The sequence below is a fragment of the Oncorhynchus keta genome, chromosome 34 (genome assembly GCF_023373465.1).
Source record: "Oncorhynchus keta strain PuntledgeMale-10-30-2019 chromosome 34, Oket_V2, whole genome shotgun sequence".
Classification (NCBI taxonomy): Eukaryota; Metazoa; Chordata; class Actinopteri; order Salmoniformes; family Salmonidae; genus Oncorhynchus; species Oncorhynchus keta.
In genome coordinates, this window is record NC_068454.1 from 21,317,724 (window position 1) to 21,340,160 (window position 22,437).

At 42.7% G+C, this 22,437-nt stretch overlaps 5 protein-coding genes across 9 annotated transcripts in view; 3 read left to right on the plus strand and 2 right to left on the minus strand.

The window, feature by feature from the left end:
- The window catches only part of LOC118371544 (popeye domain-containing 2-like), a 27,013-nt gene extending 24,697 nt beyond the window's left edge, over window positions 1-2,316 (minus strand). For both annotated transcript variants that reach the window (XM_035757019.2, XM_035757018.1), the window contains exons 1-2: window positions 1,254-2,316; window positions 12-120 (exon numbers count right to left, since the gene is read on the minus strand). In XM_035757019.2, coding sequence (XP_035612912.1) covers window positions 12-120; window positions 1,254-1,750 — 606 coding nt within the window. In that variant the 5' untranslated portion in view covers window positions 1,751-2,316. The remainder of the gene's footprint in view (window positions 1-11; window positions 121-1,253) is intronic.
- An 892-nt stretch (window positions 2,317-3,208) lies between these two features.
- On the minus strand, window positions 3,209-5,486 carry LOC118371547 (cytochrome c oxidase copper chaperone-like). Of its 2 annotated transcripts, none has more exons than XM_035757028.2 (4): window positions 5,381-5,486; window positions 4,304-4,424; window positions 4,082-4,191; window positions 3,209-3,417 (listed from the first exon to the last, which is right to left on the minus strand). In XM_035757028.2, the coding sequence occupies exons 2-3, from the start codon at window positions 4,414-4,416 to the stop codon at window positions 4,107-4,109; spliced, it is 198 nt and encodes a 65-aa protein (XP_035612921.1). In that variant the 5' UTR covers window positions 4,417-4,424; window positions 5,381-5,486; the 3' UTR covers window positions 3,209-3,417; window positions 4,082-4,106. The 2 variants fall into 2 exon arrangements, with proteins under 2 accessions (XP_035612921.1, XP_035612920.1); XM_035757027.2 differs by lacking the exon at window positions 5,381-5,486 and adding an exon at window positions 4,891-5,058.
- A 2,016-nt stretch (window positions 5,487-7,502) lies between these two features.
- LOC118371533 (potassium/sodium hyperpolarization-activated cyclic nucleotide-gated channel 2-like) lies at window positions 7,503-8,443 on the plus strand. Its single transcript, XM_035757000.1, has 3 exons — window positions 7,503-7,790; window positions 8,001-8,165; window positions 8,272-8,443. Exons 1-2 carry the CDS (start codon window positions 7,598-7,600, stop codon window positions 8,144-8,146), a joined length of 339 nt encoding a protein of 112 aa, XP_035612893.1. The 5' UTR covers window positions 7,503-7,597; the 3' UTR covers window positions 8,147-8,165; window positions 8,272-8,443.
- A 165-nt stretch (window positions 8,444-8,608) lies between these two features.
- Window positions 8,609-14,178, plus strand: LOC118371549 (potassium/sodium hyperpolarization-activated cyclic nucleotide-gated channel 1-like). Of its 3 annotated transcripts, none has more exons than XM_052493425.1 (10): window positions 8,609-9,925; window positions 10,180-10,366; window positions 11,077-11,181; window positions 11,292-11,435; window positions 11,647-11,808; window positions 11,897-11,990; window positions 12,161-12,288; window positions 12,441-12,587; window positions 12,956-13,100; window positions 13,423-14,178. In XM_052493425.1, the coding sequence occupies exons 1-10, from the start codon at window positions 9,741-9,743 to the stop codon at window positions 13,596-13,598; spliced, it is 1,473 nt and encodes a 490-aa protein (XP_052349385.1). In that variant the 5' UTR covers window positions 8,609-9,740; the 3' UTR covers window positions 13,599-14,178. The 3 variants fall into 3 exon arrangements, with proteins under 3 accessions (XP_052349385.1, XP_035612922.1, XP_035612923.1); XM_035757029.2 differs by having other exon boundaries at window positions 8,616-9,925; window positions 12,863-13,100; XM_035757030.2 differs by lacking the exon at window positions 10,180-10,366 and having other exon boundaries at window positions 9,730-9,925; window positions 12,863-13,100.
- A 3,040-nt stretch (window positions 14,179-17,218) lies between these two features.
- Window positions 17,219-21,425, plus strand: ska3 (spindle and kinetochore associated complex subunit 3). Its single transcript, XM_035757031.2, has 10 exons — window positions 17,219-17,479; window positions 17,593-17,657; window positions 17,773-17,944; window positions 18,546-18,990; window positions 19,165-19,456; window positions 19,581-19,769; window positions 19,890-20,075; window positions 20,268-20,359; window positions 20,504-20,634; window positions 20,842-21,425. The coding sequence occupies exons 1-10, from the start codon at window positions 17,374-17,376 to the stop codon at window positions 21,012-21,014; spliced, it is 1,851 nt and encodes a 616-aa protein (XP_035612924.1). The 5' UTR covers window positions 17,219-17,373; the 3' UTR covers window positions 21,015-21,425.
- The last annotated feature ends 1,012 nt before the right edge of the window (window positions 21,426-22,437 follow it).

The following is a 22,437-nucleotide window of genomic DNA, read 5'->3' on the forward strand; positions in this document are numbered from 1 at the left end:
TTGTCCAGTACCTGAAAGTTCCCCTCTTCGTTGGGTCGGAGAGACTCCCACTCAGGAGAGTCCAGGAACTTGTGGGGGAAGATGTAATGGAGGAATTGTCCATCCAGAGACACACGGATCCTACCAAGGAGAGCAGGAAAGGACAAGATTAGTAAGAGAGAAGGAGAAGGGAGAAAGCATTGATAGGTGATGATGAGAGAAGTGAGAGAGGGAGAAGATGCACATAAACATGAATATCTCTGTCCTTAATCTCAAAACTCAAGGGAAGTGAACCAAGAGAGAAAAACATCTATTCTTGGTTTACAAGTCACAGACATTCCCTCAGTGCTCTTTCAGGTATGACTTCATGTTTATGACATTCATTTGAAGTCAGTGAAACCTGGAATTGTTAGTCATAAAAATGGCATAAACAGACGTCATCTTATAACAACAAAAGTTATTTGCGAACAATAGTTAGCTATCCCGGTGTATGAACATTTAATTTTAGAGGTCGTATAGGAGTTAGTTTAATGTGTTGGTACACAACCTCAAGAGAGCACCAAATATAAAGCTATCACAACAACTTAGCAGCAGCCACCAGACCTGGGTGAAATACATCATATTGTTTAAATGACTTGAATAGCGCTTCATTTAATTTGCCTGGTACAATGGAATCAATGGTTTAGTCCCAAATGAGCTAAATCAGGTACACCTCAAATACTTGAAAGTAAAGTATTTGACCCAGCTCTGGCACCCTGCCACTAAGGGGAGCAAGTACACTACAGTGAGTCAGTGACACAAATACTCTGTATTTTACAAATGTCTGGGGCTGGGTATAATATAACCACACCTTCCCAAACCCAACATACACACATTAAATTCAATCTTAGCCAACAAGCAACGGAGTCACTCCTTAGGACACATGACCTCTTGAAAGTGTTCCATGTTTAATTATATCGTTGGTAAGTAATATCCCTCTCTCAGGTTTCCATGAGCCCTAGTTTGGGTCATTGTTGTTGTTTGACAGACAGATCAAGAGATAAAGCACTATGTGGGGAATAGAACACTAACCACACTCAGAACATTAACTAGGAACACTCAAAACAACATGACAATCTGACATCAGTAATTTAACTCAACTACAATTTACTGTTACTCCAGCAACTTAACTAAAACAAGACTCCAGTCTTTTCCCATATCTACAGTAGCATACTACCAAGAATGAACACTGGAATTGGGACTTACACTGGAATGTACACCTTTCCCTCACTCACCTCCCAGACAGCAGAAAGGAGAGCTGGTCGATGGGCGTCTTGCCCTCTACCGCATACGTCTCCTCTACCCCTAGTGCTAGCACTTTGTTCTCACAGGCCCCCACAATATCTTTGAACACCTGTACGGGAACATCCAGGGGCTGGTAGACGGCTGAGTAGAGGGCCAACAGCTCCTCGCTGGCCAGGCCATCCTGTTGCAGCCTGTATACGAGGTGGCAGATCTGGAGCACACAGGCCACCAGCAGTAGCAAGTTCCAGGTGAACACATCCACCCCACACATGGTCATCCAGCCCCACAAGGCCAGGCAGGTGAAGGCAATCGTCAGGAAACCAAATATGAAAAGGCAGCCATAGGCGCCGCTGCCTCCCATGTACCCAAGGAACAAGACGGTGTTGCCCAGGTGGTAGAAGGCCCCCTCAGTGTTGTTGGTCCAGCCATCGCATGGTGGATGGCCGTAGAAAACCGCCTCCAACAGGGTGGAGTTGTCTGCACACATGGTAAGGGAGGCTGTTATTCCAAACCAAACATCTAGTTGTTCAATAAGTTTTAAAAATGTGTTATATTCCAAAGTTGACAAAAGACACCAGAGGTCAAAGCTGGTAGAAAAAGGTTGTCCTCCACTAAATCTTGAAGTTTTTGGTTGCTTTATCAGTGAAACTGAACAATTGTCACTGGAGTTGGTCTATTTCTCAAAAGTTCAGTCAAAGCTGAGAAAACGTTGAAAAAGATTGTTCCCTTTTCCCTTACTGGCTGGAGTACACGATGTGTCTTTATTCAGTTATTACACCGTAAACACAATTGGAATGGATTTCTCACATTGTGCGTCTCTCCCTCCCTCTCGTCCCTTCAATGATTTGTCTGACTATAGATTTTCTATTTCTCCTCACCCATTTGTTTGCTCTGGAGTGCTCACAGTTGGCAGCAGAGAGAGAGAGAGAGAGAGAGAGAGAGAGACCCCTAGAAAGATAACCATGTTTGGAATTGAAACCCAAGGAGTACAGCCACAGACAGAAAGCAGACCAGCTACTTAACATAACACTGCTGGAGAGAGGGAGGAGTGAGAAGTGACAGAGTTTATTAGTCACATGTGCAGAGCAGCAGATGTAATTGCAGGGTACAGTGAACATTTTATCCCCCAGACTCTCCTGGGTGCATATAGAGCGGCTCTGGTCATGCCTCCAGGTAAGTCACACCAAGAAGAACTCTCCCTTCGGCCAGACCTAAACAAATGTTTTCACCAGAATCACTATTTGCCCCTAAACCTAACTGGGCTAGAGAGGGGCTCTGTTGGGTGCATATTTAGAGATTCTGAAATAGGTAGAATTACAGAGTAGATCAGGTTTACATAATGAACCCCCTTCCCCGATAGTTGACAACCATGTCCAGTCAGAGGACTAGTCCAAGTGTCACTGGAATAGGGGTCGGGTGAAGTGAGTGGCTTTGATCATACCCCTTGGGATATCGAGACACAAAAAGTTGTCAGACTAGAACGTGCCTTCACACCACATAAGATGCATCCATTTGCTCTGACCTCTGCTGTTAAAAAATACATTAAAAAGATAAAGAATATTCCGAGTGGACTTTTCCTTTATTTAAATATATGGCTTTTGGAATCCAGCACCCCAATACTTTCTACCACAAACATTTGAGCACACCAATTCCTTTTAAGAATTCAGATGTGCCAAGTTTTGGCTGGAGCAGAAGCTATTATAAGCCAAAGTGCATACCAGAGCAGTTGTCACCAGTCAGCAGAACATCAAAGGACCGCTCATACCAGGACGTTTTTGCAGGGTGACAGGAAGTATAGCCGGCATTTTTGTAGTTATGTATAATCATGTATAGTTATGTCTATGGTTTAGCATAAAATTAGGATAATATTGCATCCCTAACAATTCCTACCTGTACTATTAATTCAATTGCTTTTCATCCTGCCATATAAAATCAAGTACTCGAGTCAAATTGCATAGGATATTTATGTCACTCAAATCAGCAGAACATTCAAAATTCTGAAATTCAGAGCATTAAAAAAACATGTCACTCAGTGGAACATATCTTCCATCATGACCATCTGTGCAGCGATCACATCTTCCTTTCATGTTGAGGTATAAATAAAAACACGAGGAATATCCCAGGTCCCTTTAAGACGGCCAGCCAGCAACAACACTGCAAGAGGAGAACATTAGTGTCAACTTCAACAGAAATAAACGTGAATACTGATCAGAATATTGAAAAACAAGGGTAATATACACATGCCTGTCCCCAATCCTGATGCAAGCATCATTTATATAATTTACATTTAAGTCGTTTAGCAGACGCTAAGAGCATCATACAGTAGTGAGTGCATACATTCACACTTTTTCCCCCTTCCATATTGGTCCCTGTGGGAATCGAACCCACAACCCTGGCGTTGCAAGCACCATGCTCCAACAACTGAGCTTCACGGGACCTCCAAGTCAATCCCAGAGAAACAAGTCCTGCACCAACACCAAAAGTTCTTTGCTGCCATCCATAAATAATAAACAACAGCAGTTGTTCACATCAGCAGTTTGATCAACTTTAGCAGAAAAGACAAAGGGTAACATGACCCTACAGAGGACAGTGAAAACCATGCAAGACAGGTCTGCAGTCACTGCAAAGCTGAACTGCAGCATACAAGTAAAACCACTGGAGGATCCATGATAAACCAGACAAGCAAATTCAATACATACCTCCCTCTAGTGCCACACCCCCTCCTATTGCAATGAGCTGCATCTAGGACATAATGTTCTTTTCACAACACAAGAGGCTAAATTAATATGAGAGTTCTGCTCCAGGGCATGACACTTACCAATGACTCATTATATAAAGTTATATTAAATCTTGAATCCAAGCGCCCTCATACAATCCTTATGTGCCTCGATGAGATCTGTGCAACTTTCTTCGCCCTTCTCAATGATGCTGAAACATAGGAAATGGTCATCAGCAACTGCATACTCCAAAAACAAAGAGTCCACGAAATACGTTCACTTTACAAGAATGCAATTCAAGTTCAAAGAAATTGTAAACATACCACGCATCCCTAACTTTCTTCGTCTCTGGGCACGCACAACAGGGTTTCATTGGTTTCTTCTCCGTGCCCTCAATTGCAACGGGCTCGACGCTGGCAGCAGATATGGTGGACATTTTTCTGGCTGTAACAAAGTGAAAATTGGGAACAATAAACGGGGAAACAACGTAGCGAGTCTCTTTGCACGAGGGGACTGATACATGCATTATTAACATTCCTAAATATATTATAGTAGCTGCCAATTTGATGGCAACATTGTAGCTAACTCAATACTAACACTTTCCTATAGTAGCTGTCAGTTTGTGTTAGATTAACTAGCTAGCTATAATACCACGTTGAAGTTAAAATTCCAAAATCCTAGCCAACTAAGTTAGCTCTTTGCTAGGAAACCCCAAACCATCCAACCTGTGAAAGAATGGGCTCTGGATTATAAAACACACGTCCGGGATGCTAGCTATAGCCGACCAGCTAACAACTACTGTTAGCTAGATGTTGGAAAAATATCACTCATACTGAAAACTCTTACAGTTCTCCCACAACGTTTATTAACGAACAGCACACTAGTGGAAATAATACTTTATATAACATACTTAACTAGCTGGTAAGCCCTCTTGCACAGCGATTCCGATTCACGTATGTCCTACTCTGTCCTTCCTTATACAACATGGTTGAACCAGGCATGTCTTTAAATGGCTGCGCTACGTTTCTGGGACATGCAGTTTTAACTTCCGAGCTGCAACAAATTGAATTGACAAGTGTAGGCCATTCTACACTTACCCTGTATAAATATCCCAAATGGAATTCCATTATGTGGTGCTGACGTTCTCATGCACAAACATTGTGGAATGGTTTAGACTTAATTTTCCAATGAGGAAATGTTATTTAATTTAGGCCTATGGTAACAGTATAGATTTCACGTCAGTCCCCTCGCCCCGACCTGGGCGCGAACCAAGGACGAAGCTCTGCATGCGTCAACACTCAATTTCAATTCAATTCAATTCAAGGGCTTTATTGGCATGGGAAACATGTGTTAACATTGCCAAAGCAAGTGAGGTAGACAACATACAAAGTGCCACTCACCCTCGAAGCATCGTTACCCATCGCTCCACAAAAGCCGCGGCCCTTGCAGAGCAAGGGGAACCACTACTTCAAGGTCTCAGCGCAAGTGACGTCACCGATTGAAACGCCACTAGCGCGCCCCACCGCTAACTAGCTAGCAATTTCACATACATGCTTTACCTGGATCGCGTTCAGCAGGACGCAACATTTTGTTAAATTCAGATATAAATATGCTATTTAGAGTAAGGAATCACGTCCATAGCATTTATATCTGCAATGGCTGTGTTGGAAAGCGTCAAAACTGTATAGAGCAGCACAGTGGAGGGGTCTTAATACCCCTAAAACCTAGCGGTCAAACAGGGAAATGGTTCCAATCGTTTATACACCATTCATTTTTCCCATTGGCGATTTTAGAAGTACTTAAAATAAGGTCTGTGTTTTGTGTAGGCTTACCATGGCGTGACAATCTGATAACCATGTAAATCTCTCCCAGACAAGGTAACTTTTATCAATATATTCAGCTTCTAATTACTCTCATATTTGAAAATGATACTTGGCATTGAAGTAGACATGCAAGACTACAAATCCCTGCAAGCTCCTGCAATGTCATCTCTTGCTGAGAACTTTGCTAAACAGGTATTGTGTCAATTTAAAACTGGCATAAGACAGTTAACAGAATTGTCAAAGACATTTTGCCAATTTATTAATTATTACATTTAGCTAGCATTAGATTGTTAATCCAGAGATTCTAACCTTTGCGTCGCTTCAGCAGTCTCGTCCAGATCACCATGGTATTTGGAGTTCTTTATGATAGCCACATTAGCAGCTAAATAGCATAATTATTGGGGGGGGGTAAATACAGCCGAGTATATTGATAAAAGTCACCTCGTCCTAGAGAGATTTACACGATTATCAAAACGTCACGGCAGGGTAAGCCTACACAAAACACAGCCCTTATTTGAAGTGTTTCTAAAATCCCCTTTGGGAAAAATGAAAGCTGGAAAATCTATTCGAACCATTTCCCTGTTTGACTGGTAGGTATTATGACCCCATTATAAACTGGGTGGTTCAAGCCCTGAGTCCTGATTGGCTGACAGACGTGTTATATCAGACGGGTATGACAAAACATGACAAAACATATCATACCACGGGTATGACAAATAATATGATCTACAAATAAAAATGAGTAGTTATTTACGGTGCATGGTGATTTGTAGATCAGTCAGTTGGCAGTTGCCTGCACTATCGGCTGCAATGTCGAACAAGCCGTGTGTGAACTTTTCAAAGTTCTTGACCTTCATGTCTTAAAGTAATGATGGACTGTTGTTTCTCTTTGCTTATTTGAACTGTTCTTGCCATAATATGGACTTGGTCTTTTACCAACTAGGGGTATCTTCTGTTACCCACCCCTACCTTATCACAACACAACTGATTGTCCACAAATTAACTTTTAACAAGGCACACCTGTTAATTGAAATGCATTTCAGTTTACTACCTCATGAAGCTGGTTGAGAGAATGCCAAGAGTGTGCAAAGCTGTCATCAAGGCAAACGCGGCTACTTTGAAGAATCTCAAATATAAAATATATTTTGATTTGTTGAACACTTTTTTGGTTACTACATGATTCCATATGTGTTATTTCATAGTTTTGATGTCTTCACTATTATTCTACAATGTAAAAAAGAGTAAAAATAAAGAACAACCCTGGAATGAGTAGGTGTGTCCAAACTTTTGTCTGGTACTGTATATAAGTATAAAATCATTTCTGGGTAATAATTAAGTATCTTCCTGTAATAGTTTCCCATTAAAATTGACAAAAATAGTTTTATCAATAAATTATTTTGCTAGGACTGACTGGGAGTGTTCTCAGTGGGCAGAGAAAACGGAAAACTAGATTGCCAGATAGTTTTGGAACACTCTTTGTTATTGGTCTATTAACCAATTTACCACCTAGTGCCAAAACTCCTGCCCATGCAAACATGCTGATTAGAAGGTCCTGTGTAGATTGTATTTTCAACCAGCAGATATCAGGGAATAACACTGATTTAAAAAAAAAATTAATCAGCTGTTGTACAATATAATACAAAACACAGAAAAACTGAATTTTGACTGCAAAGGGCCTTTAAATAAGGATGGAAAGTCATTGTGACGTTGTAAAGCTAATTGGCTTTTCTTGTTGTTTTGTGTTATCCAGGAGATCCTGACAGTGATGTGTGCAGCCTTGATGAAAACACGCTCATGTTGAAGAACCAAGACATCAACTTCCTGAACACCATTCTCACCCAGCTGCAATTCGAGGTCTTCCAGGAGGCTGACATCATCATCAGGCAGAACACGTCCAGAGACCGCATGTTCTTCATCGAGCACCGCCAGTTCCTGGTGAAGACCGACTTTTTCCAGAAGGAGCTTATTGACGGAGACTACTTTGGAGGTGGGCTGAGAAAAAGATCCCTGGACATGTGTATCTGTCTCTAGAGTTCAATTTTCTTCATAGAGGAAGACCATGATTAGCTGAACCAGGGCTGGAACAAAAGCCTGCACACTCTAGCTCTCCAGGTCTAAAGTTGGTACAGCTGCTTTGAAATGTTAGTCTGGTCTGACTGCAGCGACTCACTGCTTTGTCTGTCTCTGTCCCACAAAGATCTGCCTCCTGACCAAAGGAAACGTTTGGCAACAGTGCGAGCTATGACCATCTGCCAGCTCTTATCCCTGCACGCAGACGGCTTCCAGCAGGTCCTACAGGCCTTCCCTAACGTCAGGAAAGATCTGGAGATGACTGCCCAATAGCGCCAAGAGGACCTAAAGAGTGAGAACCTTTTATCTTCATTAAAGCCCCTCTTCTGCTGCTTTATGTCTCAACAAATGTAATACTCACTCTTCATTCAAAGAATATATACCTTTCTTCTTTTCAGAGGCACAACAACAGAGTGAATCCAAACCTAAAGATATGCAGAGGGAAAACTGAGGAGATAACTGAGTGAAGGGGCCTCGCACAACACCATTCACTAACACTTAGTTTAAAAAACAATGTAGAACCAAACAATGTTACACATTTTTTGTAAATAAAATGAACAGTATGCTGAATATTGTAAACTGTGGATTCATTTCTTACATTTAGAATTTTTTTGACAATATAACAAAAACAATTTTGAAGAAGAAAATGCTATATCCATTCATATTGTTATGGAAGATTAATACGAGACTGCATGTGAAAAAAAAATCCAACATTCTTTTTGTATACTAAAATACCCTTTTCATAAAGGCAAACCAACACGAGAAAATTCAGTGTAACTTTGGATGTGGCATGTCTTGAAATACATTTTTGATGTACTCAGCAGTGGAGGCTGCTGAGGGGAGGACGGCTCATAATAATGTCTGGAACGGAGTAAGGGAATGGCATCAAACACATCGAAACCATGTGTTTGATGTATTTGATACCATTCCACCAATTACACACCAGCCATTACCACAAGCCAGTCCTCCCCTATTAAGGTGCCACCAACCTCCTGTGGTACTCAGGTTGCATCAAAAATAGAATGCATAAAAATACATTAGGCCAGTCGATTGATATCGACCATGTTATTTGGAATGAGTGTAATTTTGTCTTGTGTGACCTTTACTTAAATCGGATTGGCAGGAGTTCATTCCTTTTACCGGTTACACTAGTAAGCTTTCATTTCTGACAACACTGTGACCTCATCTGACCCTCATCAAGCATTTACTGGGAGCTTAGCCAGAAGAAATAGCATTGTAATGTAGTATACAGACATACACAGATCCCATGAGATAGCATCCCAGATAAGTATGTGTGCACAAAACATGTTAAAATACCAAAACCAACAAAAAACAAGAATGTTGTTAGTCTATAATTTATAACACATTTGCTGTTATAGTTTTAACATGTAACTATTGTCCTGGTTAAATTACTAATTTAAATATTCAATAGTCTACTGTTACCATTACTAAACCTCACCCTGTGCCCTGCTAGTTGTGTAGTTCAGATGACAATAATTGTGATATTCAAAACCACCCATTGTATTCAGTATTAATGTGATCCAGCCTTGTCTTTTAACTGGGCTTGATTCATGCTTGCATGAAGCGGAGATACTGAATAGTTGATGAGCCGGGAGGGAGAGAGAGAGAAAGGATGAGGGAGAGAGCAAGAGAGAGAGAGAGAGAGGGGGAGCGGAAAGTCTAGCAGCCGCTCTCCTCCCACCACACCGCCTCAATAAGCCCCGTCCACAGGAGCTGTGATGGAAAATTACCCTGTGACCAAAAAGACAGGTCAGTTTAGAGCAAAGTTAGACTCGACTCTTCAGCAGCCCAGAGAAGGATGGCCAGCGCAGTCAGCTGAACAGAATAACCGTGTGCTGCTTCTGGCATGGAAAATTCCCAAGCCCCTGTCGGCAGACGCACAGCCAGCACCTGTGGTTGGAAAGCTGTCTTTCTGCCTCAGTTGAACAGGCAGTCTCTATCTGTGTACGGCAGCGAGATAGCTGTGGAGAAGGAATGTATACGCCAGCTGCAGAGTGGAGTCTGGGTCATCCACCCATTCAGCCCCATAAGGTATTCTTCTCCAGCTACTGTTTTTGCTGCCTTGGCATTTTGTCTGTCCTAGAACAACACAACAAAGTTAGACCTAAGGGAGGTCTTGGCATTTTTGTCTATCAAAGAACAACACAGCAAAGTTAGCAAAAACAGCAAAGACCTTAGGTATATGCCAAAGAAAACACTAAAGGGTGTTTCTAACAGTGATTCTAAGAAATGCGTGTGTGCATGACTTTAATCATGTACATACCCTTTGTTATTGTGTCTTGTAGGAGTTACTACATCATGTGTATGGTTGCCATCACATTCCTGAATTTGATTGGGATCCCCATGGAGATAGCTTTCTTAGACGGGTACAGTGGAGTGGGCTGGGAAGGTTTCAATGTCTTCTCAGACACTCTGTTTCTGATGGATGTGGCTCTGAATTTTCGCATGGGTATCATCTCTGAGGACAGTGAGGTAATGAGGCGCTGACTTTACTCTATTTTCAGACCAGACCCAATCTGCGATAGTTGTATAATCCCTTTCCACAAGCATGCAAACCCAATCTGCCCTTTCTGTATTTGTTTCAGTGCATGTGAAGGGACAGTTTAATTGAAACCCTGGCCCATGTGCTAAACCTGCAGCTGTTATTTGCAAGAGCGAATTGAATTTTTTTAAAGATAACGATTCAGAGAGAACTATTTATACAGATTAGGGTTGCTTTTGTGTTATATTCTCACGTGAAAATAACAGGCGCAAACTTTACTGGGGAGCAAGATGCTTAGTAAATATGTTCTGAAGTGCACTGTGCACAGATGATGAAACATGATGAAACATGACTGTGGACACTTTTCATTTCATAAGAAGGAAATACGCATGTAAAGAGGCTGATCAAGCACCAGGTTGTGTCTTATTCTGTTTCAATTTCATGCCAAACTGGTGTAAAATATTAATCTGAAAGTTTGGCCAATTGACGACCCTGTCAAATTTATATTAATGCACTTCTCTATTAGTAGCTTCTGACGTACATTCTGGATGGCATCACTGTCTCTTTTCATTTTGGCCAGAATCCCCAAACATTTAGCTTCAGTTGCATTGTTAAAGTATTAATTCATTTGTCTGAGGAATGCTGCCAAGCACTAATAACAATCAACTGAAAATCTACTGTCTGTTTTTCAATTCCGTAGGTGGCTATACTGGATATCAAAAAGATCCGTGTGATTTACCTAAAGAGTTGGTTCATACCAGATGTGATTGCAGCATTCCCAATTGGCTACATACTATTAATTGCGGTAATGATAAATTATGATAAATCGATCACGCTGTTATACATTAGTTCCAGTCTATTGTAAGATCAATACATTTTTTAATATTTTTTTATTTCTGTATTTTATTGTGACAGGAGTTACAATCCCACAGTGACACCGCCACCTCAGGTTCCAAAGCCAGTAGAATGGTGCGGATCCTCATGTTTGTCCGAATCATCAGCCTTGTCAGGCTCCTCAGAGTCTCCAGGCTTGTCCGCTTCTTCAATGAAGTTGAAAAGGTAAGTTCTGGTATGCTACCATCTCCTAATGCTGAATATATCACAAAGTCAAACCTTGTACTACAAATTCCATTTGGCTAAAAATGAATACAAAGAAGGACAGGAGAATAACTTTTGATTGGTGTACACATTACTTCTAGATTATCTTTGCAGTCCAATTAGTTCATTTTTTATTTCCATCTTTTAATTGAGTGCATTTGTTTCTCCATAGGTTTCAAATGCCAACTTGGAGTATGTTCAGCTGTTCTTCCGCATACTGTCTTTGTTTATGATGATGTTTCTGCTGTGCCACTGGAACGGCTGTATCCAGTACTTTGTCCCGATGCTGGAGGAGTTCCCATCTGACTGCTGGGTCAGACAAGAGAAGCTGATGGTAAGCCCCACACCTACTGAGACATGTAAGGTTTTGGCTGCATTTAAAGGGTTAGTTCACCCTATATAAACAATGTGATATTTTACAGAATGCCACGGTCGGTGAGAAGTATTCCTTTGGAGTGTTTCGTGCTCTCTCTCATATGATCCAAATTTCCTATGGCTCCAACGAGTCACCAACAAGTAAGGACTGCTGATAACCTGTTGATATTCTGTTGACACAATAGAGCATGTCTTTCATATATACTTATACAGTATATTAGACCCGTGCTATTCCAAGACTGTAGTGCCCGGAGTTCAATAGCCAAGTTTTACACTGTATTTATGTGTGTACTGGGTGTTTTGCTCCCTAGATGAGGTGGAGCTGTGGGTGGTCATGACCAGTATGCTGTCTGGGGCTCTAATGTACACTGTACTGGTGGCCAATGCTGCTGCCATCATAACCAACGTAGACCAAGCAGCAAAGGCCTACAAAGATAAGGTATACTACCTATAATGGAAATGTAATGCCTTGGCTTTAACACCGACAACTCGGCTTCAAACTCGATAACATAAGCAAGGAACTCTATTGATATGTCACTTTTGATTGTAATGGCACATCATTCAAAGTCCACCACGTCTGATAATCCACAGATGAATCATCTAGACGACTACATGACCTTCTTGAAGCTTCCTAACGACCTTCGACTTCGAATCCAGAAGTACTACGGGGCCCGATATGGGGGGAGATGGTTTGACGAAAAGAACTTTCTAATTTCAGTCTCCTCAGCTTTGAGAGAGGTACTTGAGTCGATCATATTCTATTCTATTTTATTCTATACAATTTAGGTCCTACTGTACATTACACAGACCTTATACAATAGTTACACAATTGTACCACTATAAGTATAAGTACGTAACTACATTCTACTTACCTATGGTTTCCTTTGGTTATCACACCTTTGTTTAGTAGTGGGACCTGCCTGTCTATTTGTGGAACTTCTGTTTGTCAATGTTCTATTTGTGGAACTTTATTATGAAACGATCTGAAAAAAAGCTCTGTGTGTGTGATACAGGAGATTCTGACAGTGATGTGTTTGAGCCTGCTGAACAACGTACCCATGTTCCAGAACCGAGACGTCAACTTCCTGAACACCGTTCTCCTCCAGTTTCAGCATGAAGTCTTCCAAGAGGATGATGTCATCTTCCAACAGAATGCACCCGGAGACCGCATGTTCTTCATCGAGCACGGCCAGGTCCTGGTGGAGACAGACTCCTTCTCGCAGGAACTGGCTGATGGAGACTACTTTGGAGGTCAGGCTCAGATCCGAGTAGCTCAATCCAGCATCATTCATTTATTCCTTCATTCATTTGTTCAGACTATCATTCTATTCATCACACAAGAGATTGAGTAATCTAGAAATTCTGATTGTCAAACCTCATCCCCCATCCGTTTTCTTACATAATAGAAAAAGACCCAACCCCCCACACTTGTTATTCTTATTCTCCTGTTCTACATTGTTTTGCTGATTTCATCTCTTGGGACTATGCAGGATATGACAAGGAACAGTGGGCTTAGCTGATATGCTGTGTAATAAATTTATATTGTGTTGTTCCATACCGTACTGGTTTACAGAGACCTGCCTCATGACCAAAGGAAAGCGTTTGGCCACGGTTCAAGCTCTGACCACCTGCCAGCTCTTCTCCCTGTCCTCAGAACGCTTCCAGATGGTTCTACAGGGCTTCCCTGATATCAGGAGAGACATGGAAAAGTTTTCACAGCAGGACAAGGAATATGTGCGACATCTCTAGTACAGTGCGGTCATTTATCAACAGTAGTGGTCACTAAGCCTGGTTCTGGAGAGGTACAGGATGTGCAGGCTTATGTTCCAGCCCAGCACTAACACATCTTATGCTGTTAGTAGAACTAGGTGTTTTAGCCCTGTGCAGCCTGGAGCTCTCCATGACCAGGATTTGTGACCACTTATGTATTGTGTAGCTCAGACTTAGTATTGTGTAGACTGGTCTAAAATTGTATTATACTTTATATATATATAGATTTCATTGTTATTTATTTGTTAAACTGTGCATCATACAACCCTTAGTCTGGATTACTAATAGTTATACCCTAGATCCTCTCTGGGTGGATCCAAAACAGTATATGATATTGTTGCTTTAACTAAGAGTGCATTTTGTGTATTTCGGGACATGTAATGCTAAAAAAAAAAGGGTTTTGAAAATGTATTTATTGTGAAGAAATAGTATTAGAACTGTTTTTTGTTTTTCTAATTTCCTTTATTGTGAAGAAATGTCAATGACATAATACAAGGGCAATTTGGTTATGAAACTACCGGTATGAAACAGCAGAAATAAAGAGGAAAACATGGTTTCAGTTGACTGTGAACATCTGGAGTTTTTTTAAAGTAGTGCATTCATGTGTGTCCAGATGTAGCACTGCAGCAGCTGAGCCTCAGCCCGCAGGCCCGAGCCAGACCCCCTTTCTCTTATCCAAACACACACACGGTGCCCGAGGCCAGCCTGTGTTTGTACCCGTACAGGTAGTAGGTTGCTTGGGGGAAGTTGCACTTCATCTCCATATTGTCTGGCACCACAGGGATGTCCACCGCGGAGCACAGACCCTCCTACAGCTTCTTCAGCATGCGAGAGGCCATGTACCATTGGGCCTTCCCAAGGTCCTCCTCGATAGAGGCGTACACCTCTGGAGGCGGGTTGGGGATTTTTCACTCCAGGTCCATGATCAGCTGGTGGATGCGGCTCTTATCCAGCGAGCTGGGCATGTCACGGCAGCAGGCCACCACATGAGGGCAGGGTGCCTCAGACAACACGGACAGGAAGTGATTGGGCTGTAGAGTGGTCTCCCGGACCTGCCCTCGTCCTCATCCAAAGGCCCCACGGCAGAGTGCACTATGACAGCCTAGCGCAGCCAGTCGTAGTTGTTCTCCAGGATCTTAAAGATGCCAGCTGCTGCCTCCTCGAGGGCTGAACGCCTCTGCATGACCTCCTGCAGCTGCTGACGCACATCTTTCTCCGCCTGCTGCAGGAAGTAGCCCGAACAGCGCCCCCTATCAGTCTTCATCTTCCCGTAGAGGGCGCCAATGTGATCAGACCAGGTCTTCATCAGCAGGGCCTGGTCTCGGCCTGTCAGCAAGGCCTGGGTGAAGAGGCACAGCAGACCTGTGCCCAGGACAAAGTTCACCTGCAAGGAAAGGGAAGAGAGGCTGATAGAACAAAACCCAAGTTCTATGCTGTGACTATATGACTCATGTTCAGTAGATTAAAAAAATGGTAGAGTGTTGGCCCACTTGGATGATTGGTGCGCTACTATACTGAACAGACGGCATTTTGTAGAATCAGCATTTGGAGAAGCATAGCACAAAGCTATTTATGATTTGAAAAATCTGCTGCAACAGCAGTGGCTGGGATGATTCTTCAAGATCATAGAGTGCCTAAAATAGCAGGTATTTAATCAGTATCAAGCATCATACATTTTGCTGCTATGTTTGTGCCTGATAAGTTATCCAAGGTTAACATAACAGATGTGGTTGTATTTTTACCAAGGTGAAATAAGGTTTTCTCTCTACACACGTTTTCTGCTCGCTTAGGAGAGGAATGCAAACAGACATCTGACCTAATTTTGCGGTGTGATGTACCAAGTGTTGGACTAGATAGGGGTGAGCTTTGGATATGCAACTGCATTACAATTATCGCAAAATATTTTGAATAACAACACAACCTGTAACTATTTTAGGGTTAAAATCATTAGCCTGAGTACCAGTCTGTTTGTGCTATCATGCCAAAAATGTTTGGCTTGACAATGACAGCAATGGAGTTGGTAAGAGCACAAACATATTTGGGACCAGGCTAGAAAATCATTAACTTCATGTCTATTTTACAAACTATTTTAGTCTGACAGTTGGACAAAGCATGGCTCCCAGGCAAACAATTTTGTTCTTTGAACTTCATGTCTAATTTTCTAACTCCATACACTGTGTGCAAATGATTTACACATTCAATGGTTAGAGATATTGAGAGTTGAACATAATGATAACTGTTGCCTGTTGGGCATTGTGTGCTGATGGCTGACCACGCCCTGACCCCCACTGACCTGGACACAGAACTCCCTCATCTCCCAGCGGTTGGACTTGTGGCTCTGGACCAGCTCCTCCAGCAGGATTGGCTGGTCCGTCAGTGCCGACACCCCCATCAGCCTGCTGTGGAGCATTGTCAACTGCCTCGCCAGCCGGTGCTCCAGGACGTACTGGAGGACACCTCTGTCTCCCGCTTGGTGAACTCCGACTGTGCCCTGACGGCCACGCCCAGCTGGTAGTAGACCGTGGCCAGGTCGTCCTCCAGGAGATGGACCTCTTGGCCAGTCAGAAGGCCCTGCCCTACAGCACCCAGCTCCTGGTCTATGTAGTCCAGATTCTTCATGGCCAGATCTGTCTCGTCAGCTAAGGCACTGCCACCCAGGTAGGTACAGATGCCCTCCACAAGGGTCCTCATGGTCTGCATGTAGCCCACCGGCTAGAGCACCTTGCCAAACATTGCCATGGCTAGAACTAGATGGATTTACTTAATAAATATATGTTCATTGTGAAACAGCCAACTGATTCTGGTGCTGAAAAGAAAGAAGAGGCATACAAATTATAGGCCAATATTCCACTGTAGTTGATACAGTAGGCCAATATCTACTAACTAACCATAATATCAGCTTACCATATCTACTGTACATACCTTTGATATTCAGAATAACTTGTAAACTTGCTGTGCTCCATTACTGTGCTCCATTACTCATCTGTCAGAAGGTCCCTCCACCTGTAACCTTCCTCTGCACTCATCCCCATATTGTTTTTATTTACTGTTCTGCTCTTTTGCACACCAGTATTTCTACTTGCACATCATCATCTGAAAATCTATCACTCCAGTGTTCATTTTCTAAATTGTAATTACTTGCTACTATGGCCTATTTATTACCTTACCTCCTCATGCCATTTGCACACACTGTATATAGACTTTCTTTTTTTCTATTGTGTTATTGACTGTACACTTGTTAAACTCCATGTGTAACTCTGTGTTGTTGTTTGTGTCGCAGTTGTAAATCAGAACTTGTTCTCAACTAGCCTACCTGGTTAAATAAAGGTGAAATAAAGGAAGTGAGTCTAAAGTATATTTAAAGAGGTATAGAAAAAATGTTACTCATGGTTGTTACAAATGTTCCTTTGGAAGTGTATTACACACTCTTGGCTTTGAAGTTTGCTTATTGATTATTTTGTGAGTCCACCACACAATTATTCTAAAATGATCTCTTGACCATATCGTTAACAAAAGATACTGTATATATCGAAGTCGTCAAGGACGGCAGGTGGCAGAATTGCATTTAGCTCGAGATGCTTTCTCTTCTTCGGTCTTGAGAGTCCTGAATAAACCTACTTCCGTTAGGTTCCGGATGTGGCGCCAAATTTGAAAAATATTCTTGTTTCAACTTATATGAACGTAAACAGACAGCGAAAATTGATTATATTGCCGTTGAAGATAATACTACTTTTAGAAACATATCTGCAAACAAATGGACTCCTCGGCACGTTTTTTCACTAAGTTGCGAAACCTAGCCGTGAATTTGGAGACCGAAACTGCCAGTCTTCAACAGGCACACCAGAACTACGACGATGAAGGTAACGTTATGAAACAGACTTCCACGCAAATTTTATTTCAGCTAACGTGTCTAGTCAGTCAATGCACCACCAGTGACTAGTGTATTCTTGTATACTGTAAAATTGTGTTTCAGATCATAGCACTGAGGGTGCAGTTGGAGTTCTGCAAGAGCTGCACTCCGAGGTCAGGGGACTCAAGGTAACTGTCAATTTAGCACCTGCTGAGCTGTTTGAACAGCTCTGTGTAGCTTATATAGCTATGTGATTCATTAGTATACAGATATTTACATAACTGGCTTGTTTTGCATGCCCAGGGCCAGGTGAAGGAGCAGCTGGTGCGCCAGCAGGCAGGGGAGAATGATTTGAGGAGCTTTATAAAGATGTGTATGGTGCTGAAGCAGAGGACCACAGAGGACATCCAGAGACTGATGAGACACTATGAAAAATATGGCTACAGAGCACCTAAGAGCACACAGAAACAGTCAGGTAGGAAAGTATCTCTATTTAACACTTCACGTAGTATGTCAATCATTCAGTATTTGGTTTGGTTTACTTGATATGCACTCAGTGTACAAAACATTAAGGACACCTACTCTTTCTATGACAGACTAACCAGGTTGAAGCTATGATCCCTTATTGATGTCACCTGTTAAATCCACTTCAGTCAGTGTAGATAAAGGGGAAGAGAGGTTAAAGAAGGATTTTTAAGCCTTGAGATTGTGTGTGTGTGCCATTCAGAGGGTGGGCGGGCAAGTCAACATGGGCCAGCATTCCTGTGGAACGCTTTCGACACGTTGTAGTCCATGCCTAACTAATTGAGGCTGTTCAATGCAAAAGGACTTGTAACAATTTCAACAGAAATTGAACAGTGCAGATGCAAAGTTTGGTAACAGAATGACTGCACAAATTAGTCCTTATGCGTAGTTGTATGATTTTTTACTTTGCAATCATTGGTTTTTGTTTGACATTTTAATGTGTAAAATCTGAGTTTCAGCATCAATCTGTTACTGTGGAATTGCCCATTTCTATCTGAATGTTCTCCTCCTGACCTGTTGGTTTATCTAGATATCTTGTCTCTCTCCCACAGAGTCGAACGGCCAGGAGGCAGAAGCTTCAGAGAAAGAGGACGAGGGTGAGACCGAGGGAGGAGAGGAGGACCAGGAGGAAGGAGAGGGATACCCCACCTCAGTGACCCCTCTGAAGATGCCCCCTCCGCCCTTCATTGACCCCTTGCGCACCCCTCAGCTCTCTGACTTCGGCCTGTCGGAGATCCACCTGAAGAGGGTGTTGGGTGGCACAGTGTTTTCCAGCGCTGAGGCCCCCATGCCCATGATGACCCTACCTCTGCCGTCTCTAGTCCTAGCCATGCAGCCGCCCATGCCCAAAACGCCCAAGTGCACCTTGCGTATGGACGAAGATGACGACCTCCTGACCCCCCGCATGGTCGACTTTGGCCTCACGGAACACACTGTGTGTCTCAACAATGACTTCACCATGGACCTGCAGCGCAAGAAGCCCACAAAGCCTCTCAGGTGTGTAGTATAATACTGTTCGGCCTGTCTCTGATTGACTTTCAAATCCACTACTTGGCTGGTTTAACAGCTTCCGAAGTTTCACCCAAGTTCCTACAAAAATTACTAAGTCAGCCTTCTCAAGTAGAATGTCCTGTGCTCATAGTCTTATGAATGGTGCTGTTTTGTTAACAGTTCAGCAGTGTCCTTGGGCTTGGGAGCAATGTCACAGAGACCAGCACATGTCCTCTCCACTCCACCATCAAACTCCATGATGTACAGCCTGGCTACCATGGAGTCCCCCGAGCCGCCTGTATTTTGCACCCCAGGTCTGAAGATAACAAAGTCTCAGCGACACGCTCTGTCCCCTCCTCTGCAGGGAGAGATTGACCCAGAGTCCCCCTGTCACCTTGGCAACCACCAAGCCACCCCTGAGGTCCCAGCATTTGAGACACCATACATCAACAGACTCCTTAGCACCAGAAAGGTGTGTGTTACTGTCAGTTGGTCAACGTGTCTGTTTGTTTATGCATTTATCTATTTATGGAGACCATAGACCATAAACTACAAATTGCACTCAAATATAGTGAGTAACTGTCATGTTGTTACAGGGTGAGAGAAACACACAGGCAGATGAAGACCAAGACCAAGATCACTCAGAACTTCCAACCTCCAATAGAGGCTCCAGTCAAGCCTGGTCATATAATGTATCAGAGATATCAATCATTGGATGTACAGAGGAAAAACTTACACCAGAGATGCCAAGCCTAGAGTCCTTTCTGGGTAGCTCTCTACCCTATGTAAGCTGAAACTGCTATAAAGGCCCTTGAGTGCTTACTTTCCCCCTGTTGCTGATGTTGGTATAGTTAAGTTTGAGTGTATATATTTTGCCTCACTGTCTCTCATCTCCCTGACTGTAGAGGGGTGGTGGTGGAACCAGTGGAGAGCAGACTATGGGGTCAGGAGAGCCCCCACTCTCCTTCCTGGATCAGGATGGTCCCACCCAGACATTCAACCTGAGGACCCCACGGGTCAGAGGGGACTACCCCGAGCCATCCACTCCTGAGATGCCGGATCTAAGCTCTGTCACACAGGACATCTTTAAGGTGAGTGGACTGGAGACTTGTGGGATTCAGAGTATGGAGTAGATATGGGAACTGTGCTTTCCCTGTCCACAGACAGTGGAGAAAAATGCTTTGTCTGTACTACTAAGTGTGAATGTTTGAAACTTTTAGATAGCGTTGTAATTATAACTACTGTGCTGACTGGTTCTGATGGGTTTGTCTTTCATCTTGCAGCTTATTTCCCAGAGCAAGAAGCTCCCCACAGCAGTAGTTCAGCCACACCTCAAGCCTTCAACCCTCCACACTGCAACAGGGAAAGAGAACAGGTAAAATCTTACGGTGTCAACAAAGAATGTAGAATATGGTTATTATTAGCTTATCTTCAAAAGCTAAACTGTCCCCAATATCAATAGATTACTTGACTTGAAATTACTAGTCATACCTCTCCTCTCTCTGTGTTGTTCCTCCAGGGCTCAGAGTCTGGCTGTGGTGTCCGAGAGGGAGTTCCTGAGTCTTCCAAGCTATCTGAGACAGATTCCACTGTCCAGCCTCAACCAGGCCATTCAGAAGATCAACGGTGCCAAAGAGGAGCGAGGCCACAGTCAGTCACGGCTTACTGCTTTTGTAAACCATTAAAACTTAACTCACTGAAATTATGTTTTCATATCTCAAGTGGAGACAAAACAACTATGCCCACTCAAGGTGCCGTTTACATTTTTTTTTCATTGCATTCCATGCCACTCTCAGGAACTTAAGTGACTGTCCTTCTGAAATTCATCTTATTGTGACGCTGTTGCTCCTCCTTCAGGTGGTGATGCGGGCCCTGCATGGTTTCTGATGGAGGAGCTGAAGAGGATCACGGGGGTGGGCACCAAGGCCCCCATGTACTTCCTGTGTCTGACTGAGTTAAAGAGGCTGGAACATGTGCAGGGAGTAGGAACCAGCGCCATGTACAAGGTCCTGTCAAAGACACGTACCTGATCTGAAGTACAATGACATTCCCTGCCTTCTTAAACCTCCCAAAGGGCTCAACACTACTGAGTGAGGTCCTATGTATTGACTCTCCTGAATAGGCCTGGGTGCCAGTCTGTTTAGCTATCATTCACTCCTTGCCACTGCTGTCATGCTAAACATTGGCATATGACAGAGTACAAGGAGTGAAATGTTAGCGAAACAGCCCGGCACTCAGGCTAGAATAGGCCCAAAATGGATTCATTATTTTATTTTCATCTTTGAGAACTGTACATATGTTTTGTCTTGGTCTTTTTAATTGTGTAGGTCCTTCTGTTCAAAATGCATGAATACTCAGTCGATTTAGCATTTTCATAGGTTTCTATGAGTATAATTGGTCTGTATGTAATCTCACTAATAAATACATAATTATGAACATGATGGCTTAGTTCAGGATTGAGTGATCTTTTTAACAATATAGCAATAAATTATAACAAGTGAGACAATTGAGCATTGTAAAATGCATACAAACTACAAAAAATTCCAAAGGAAGACATGGTAGTATGGTTAATTTCTACATAACGATTTGATGATTAAAAAAACGTCAGTAAATAAAATAACACTGATCTCCTACTTCTATGCAATTGGGGGACATGTTGAACCCCAATTTTTCTCCCCAAAATTGGGGAGAAAAGGGGGTAAAAAATGTATATAAAATAAACATGTTTTATATTTGAGAGTAGCGATGATGGCAGCTTTGCACACTCAACCAGCTTCAACTGGAATGCTTTTCCAACAGTCTTGAAGGAGTTCCCACATATGCTGAGCACTTTTGGGCTGCTTTTCCACTCTGTGGTCCAACTCATCCCATGGGTTGATTGTGGAAGCCAGATCATCTGATGCAACACTCCATCACTCCTTCTTGGAGCCTGGAGGTGTGTTGGATCATTGTCCTGTTGAAAAACAAATGATAGTCCCACTAAGCGCAAACTAGGTGGGATGGCGTATCGCTGGAGAATGCTGTGAAATCCATGCTGCTTAAGTGTGCCTTGAATTCTAAATAAGTCACTGACAGTGCCACCAGCAAAGCACAAACACACCATCACAGCTCCTCCTCCATGCTTCACAGTGGGAACCACACATGCAGAGATCATCCGTTCACCTACTCTGCATCTCACAAAGACATGGCGGTTGGAACCAAAAATCTTACATTTGGACTCATCAGACCAAAGGACAGATTTCCACCAGTCTAGTGTCTATTGCTCGTGTTTCTTGGCCCAAGCAAGTCTCTTTTCTTATTGGTGTTCTTTTCTTAGTTGTGGTTTGTTTGCAGCAATTTGACCATGAAGGCTTGATTCACGCAGTCTCCTCTGAACAGTTGATGTTGATCTTGATCTTGAATGAGTAGGTGTGTCCAAACTTTTGACTGGTACTTTATATATATATATATATA

What these genes read in the sequence shown, in the direction of transcription:
- LOC118371547 (XM_035757028.2), bottom strand. Translation starts at nt 4,416, where the DNA reads ATGTCCACCATATCTGCTGCCAGCGTCGAGCCCGTTGCAATTGAGGGC. An exon ending in AAGAAAGTTAGGGATGCGTG is followed by an intron (nt 4,192 to 4,303) that starts GTATGTTTACAA and finishes CCTATGTTTCAG; the next exon opens with CATCATTGAGAAGGGCGAAG.
- LOC118371533 (XM_035757000.1), top strand. Translation starts at nt 7,598, where the DNA reads ATGTTGAAGAACCAAGACATCAACTTCCTGAACACCATTCTCACCCAG. An exon ending in TGACGGAGACTACTTTGGAG is followed by an intron (nt 7,791 to 8,000) that starts GTGGGCTGAGAA and finishes TGTCCCACAAAG; the next exon opens with ATCTGCCTCCTGACCAAAGG.
- LOC118371549 (XM_035757029.2), top strand. Translation starts at nt 9,741, where the DNA reads ATGGAAAATTCCCAAGCCCCTGTCGGCAGACGCACAGCCAGCACCTGT. An exon ending in TCAGACAAGAGAAGCTGATG is followed by an intron (nt 11,809 to 11,896) that starts GTAAGCCCCACA and finishes GATATTTTACAG; the next exon opens with AATGCCACGGTCGGTGAGAA. An exon ending in CTCCAACGAGTCACCAACAA is followed by an intron (nt 11,991 to 12,160) that starts GTAAGGACTGCT and finishes TTTGCTCCCTAG; the next exon opens with ATGAGGTGGAGCTGTGGGTG.
- ska3 (XM_035757031.2), top strand. Translation starts at nt 17,374, where the DNA reads ATGGACTCCTCGGCACGTTTTTTCACTAAGTTGCGAAACCTAGCCGTG. An exon ending in GAGCACACAGAAACAGTCAG is followed by an intron (nt 17,945 to 18,545) that starts GTAGGAAAGTAT and finishes TCTCTCCCACAG; the next exon opens with AGTCGAACGGCCAGGAGGCA. An exon ending in AAGCCCACAAAGCCTCTCAG is followed by an intron (nt 18,991 to 19,164) that starts GTGTGTAGTATA and finishes TTTTGTTAACAG; the next exon opens with TTCAGCAGTGTCCTTGGGCT.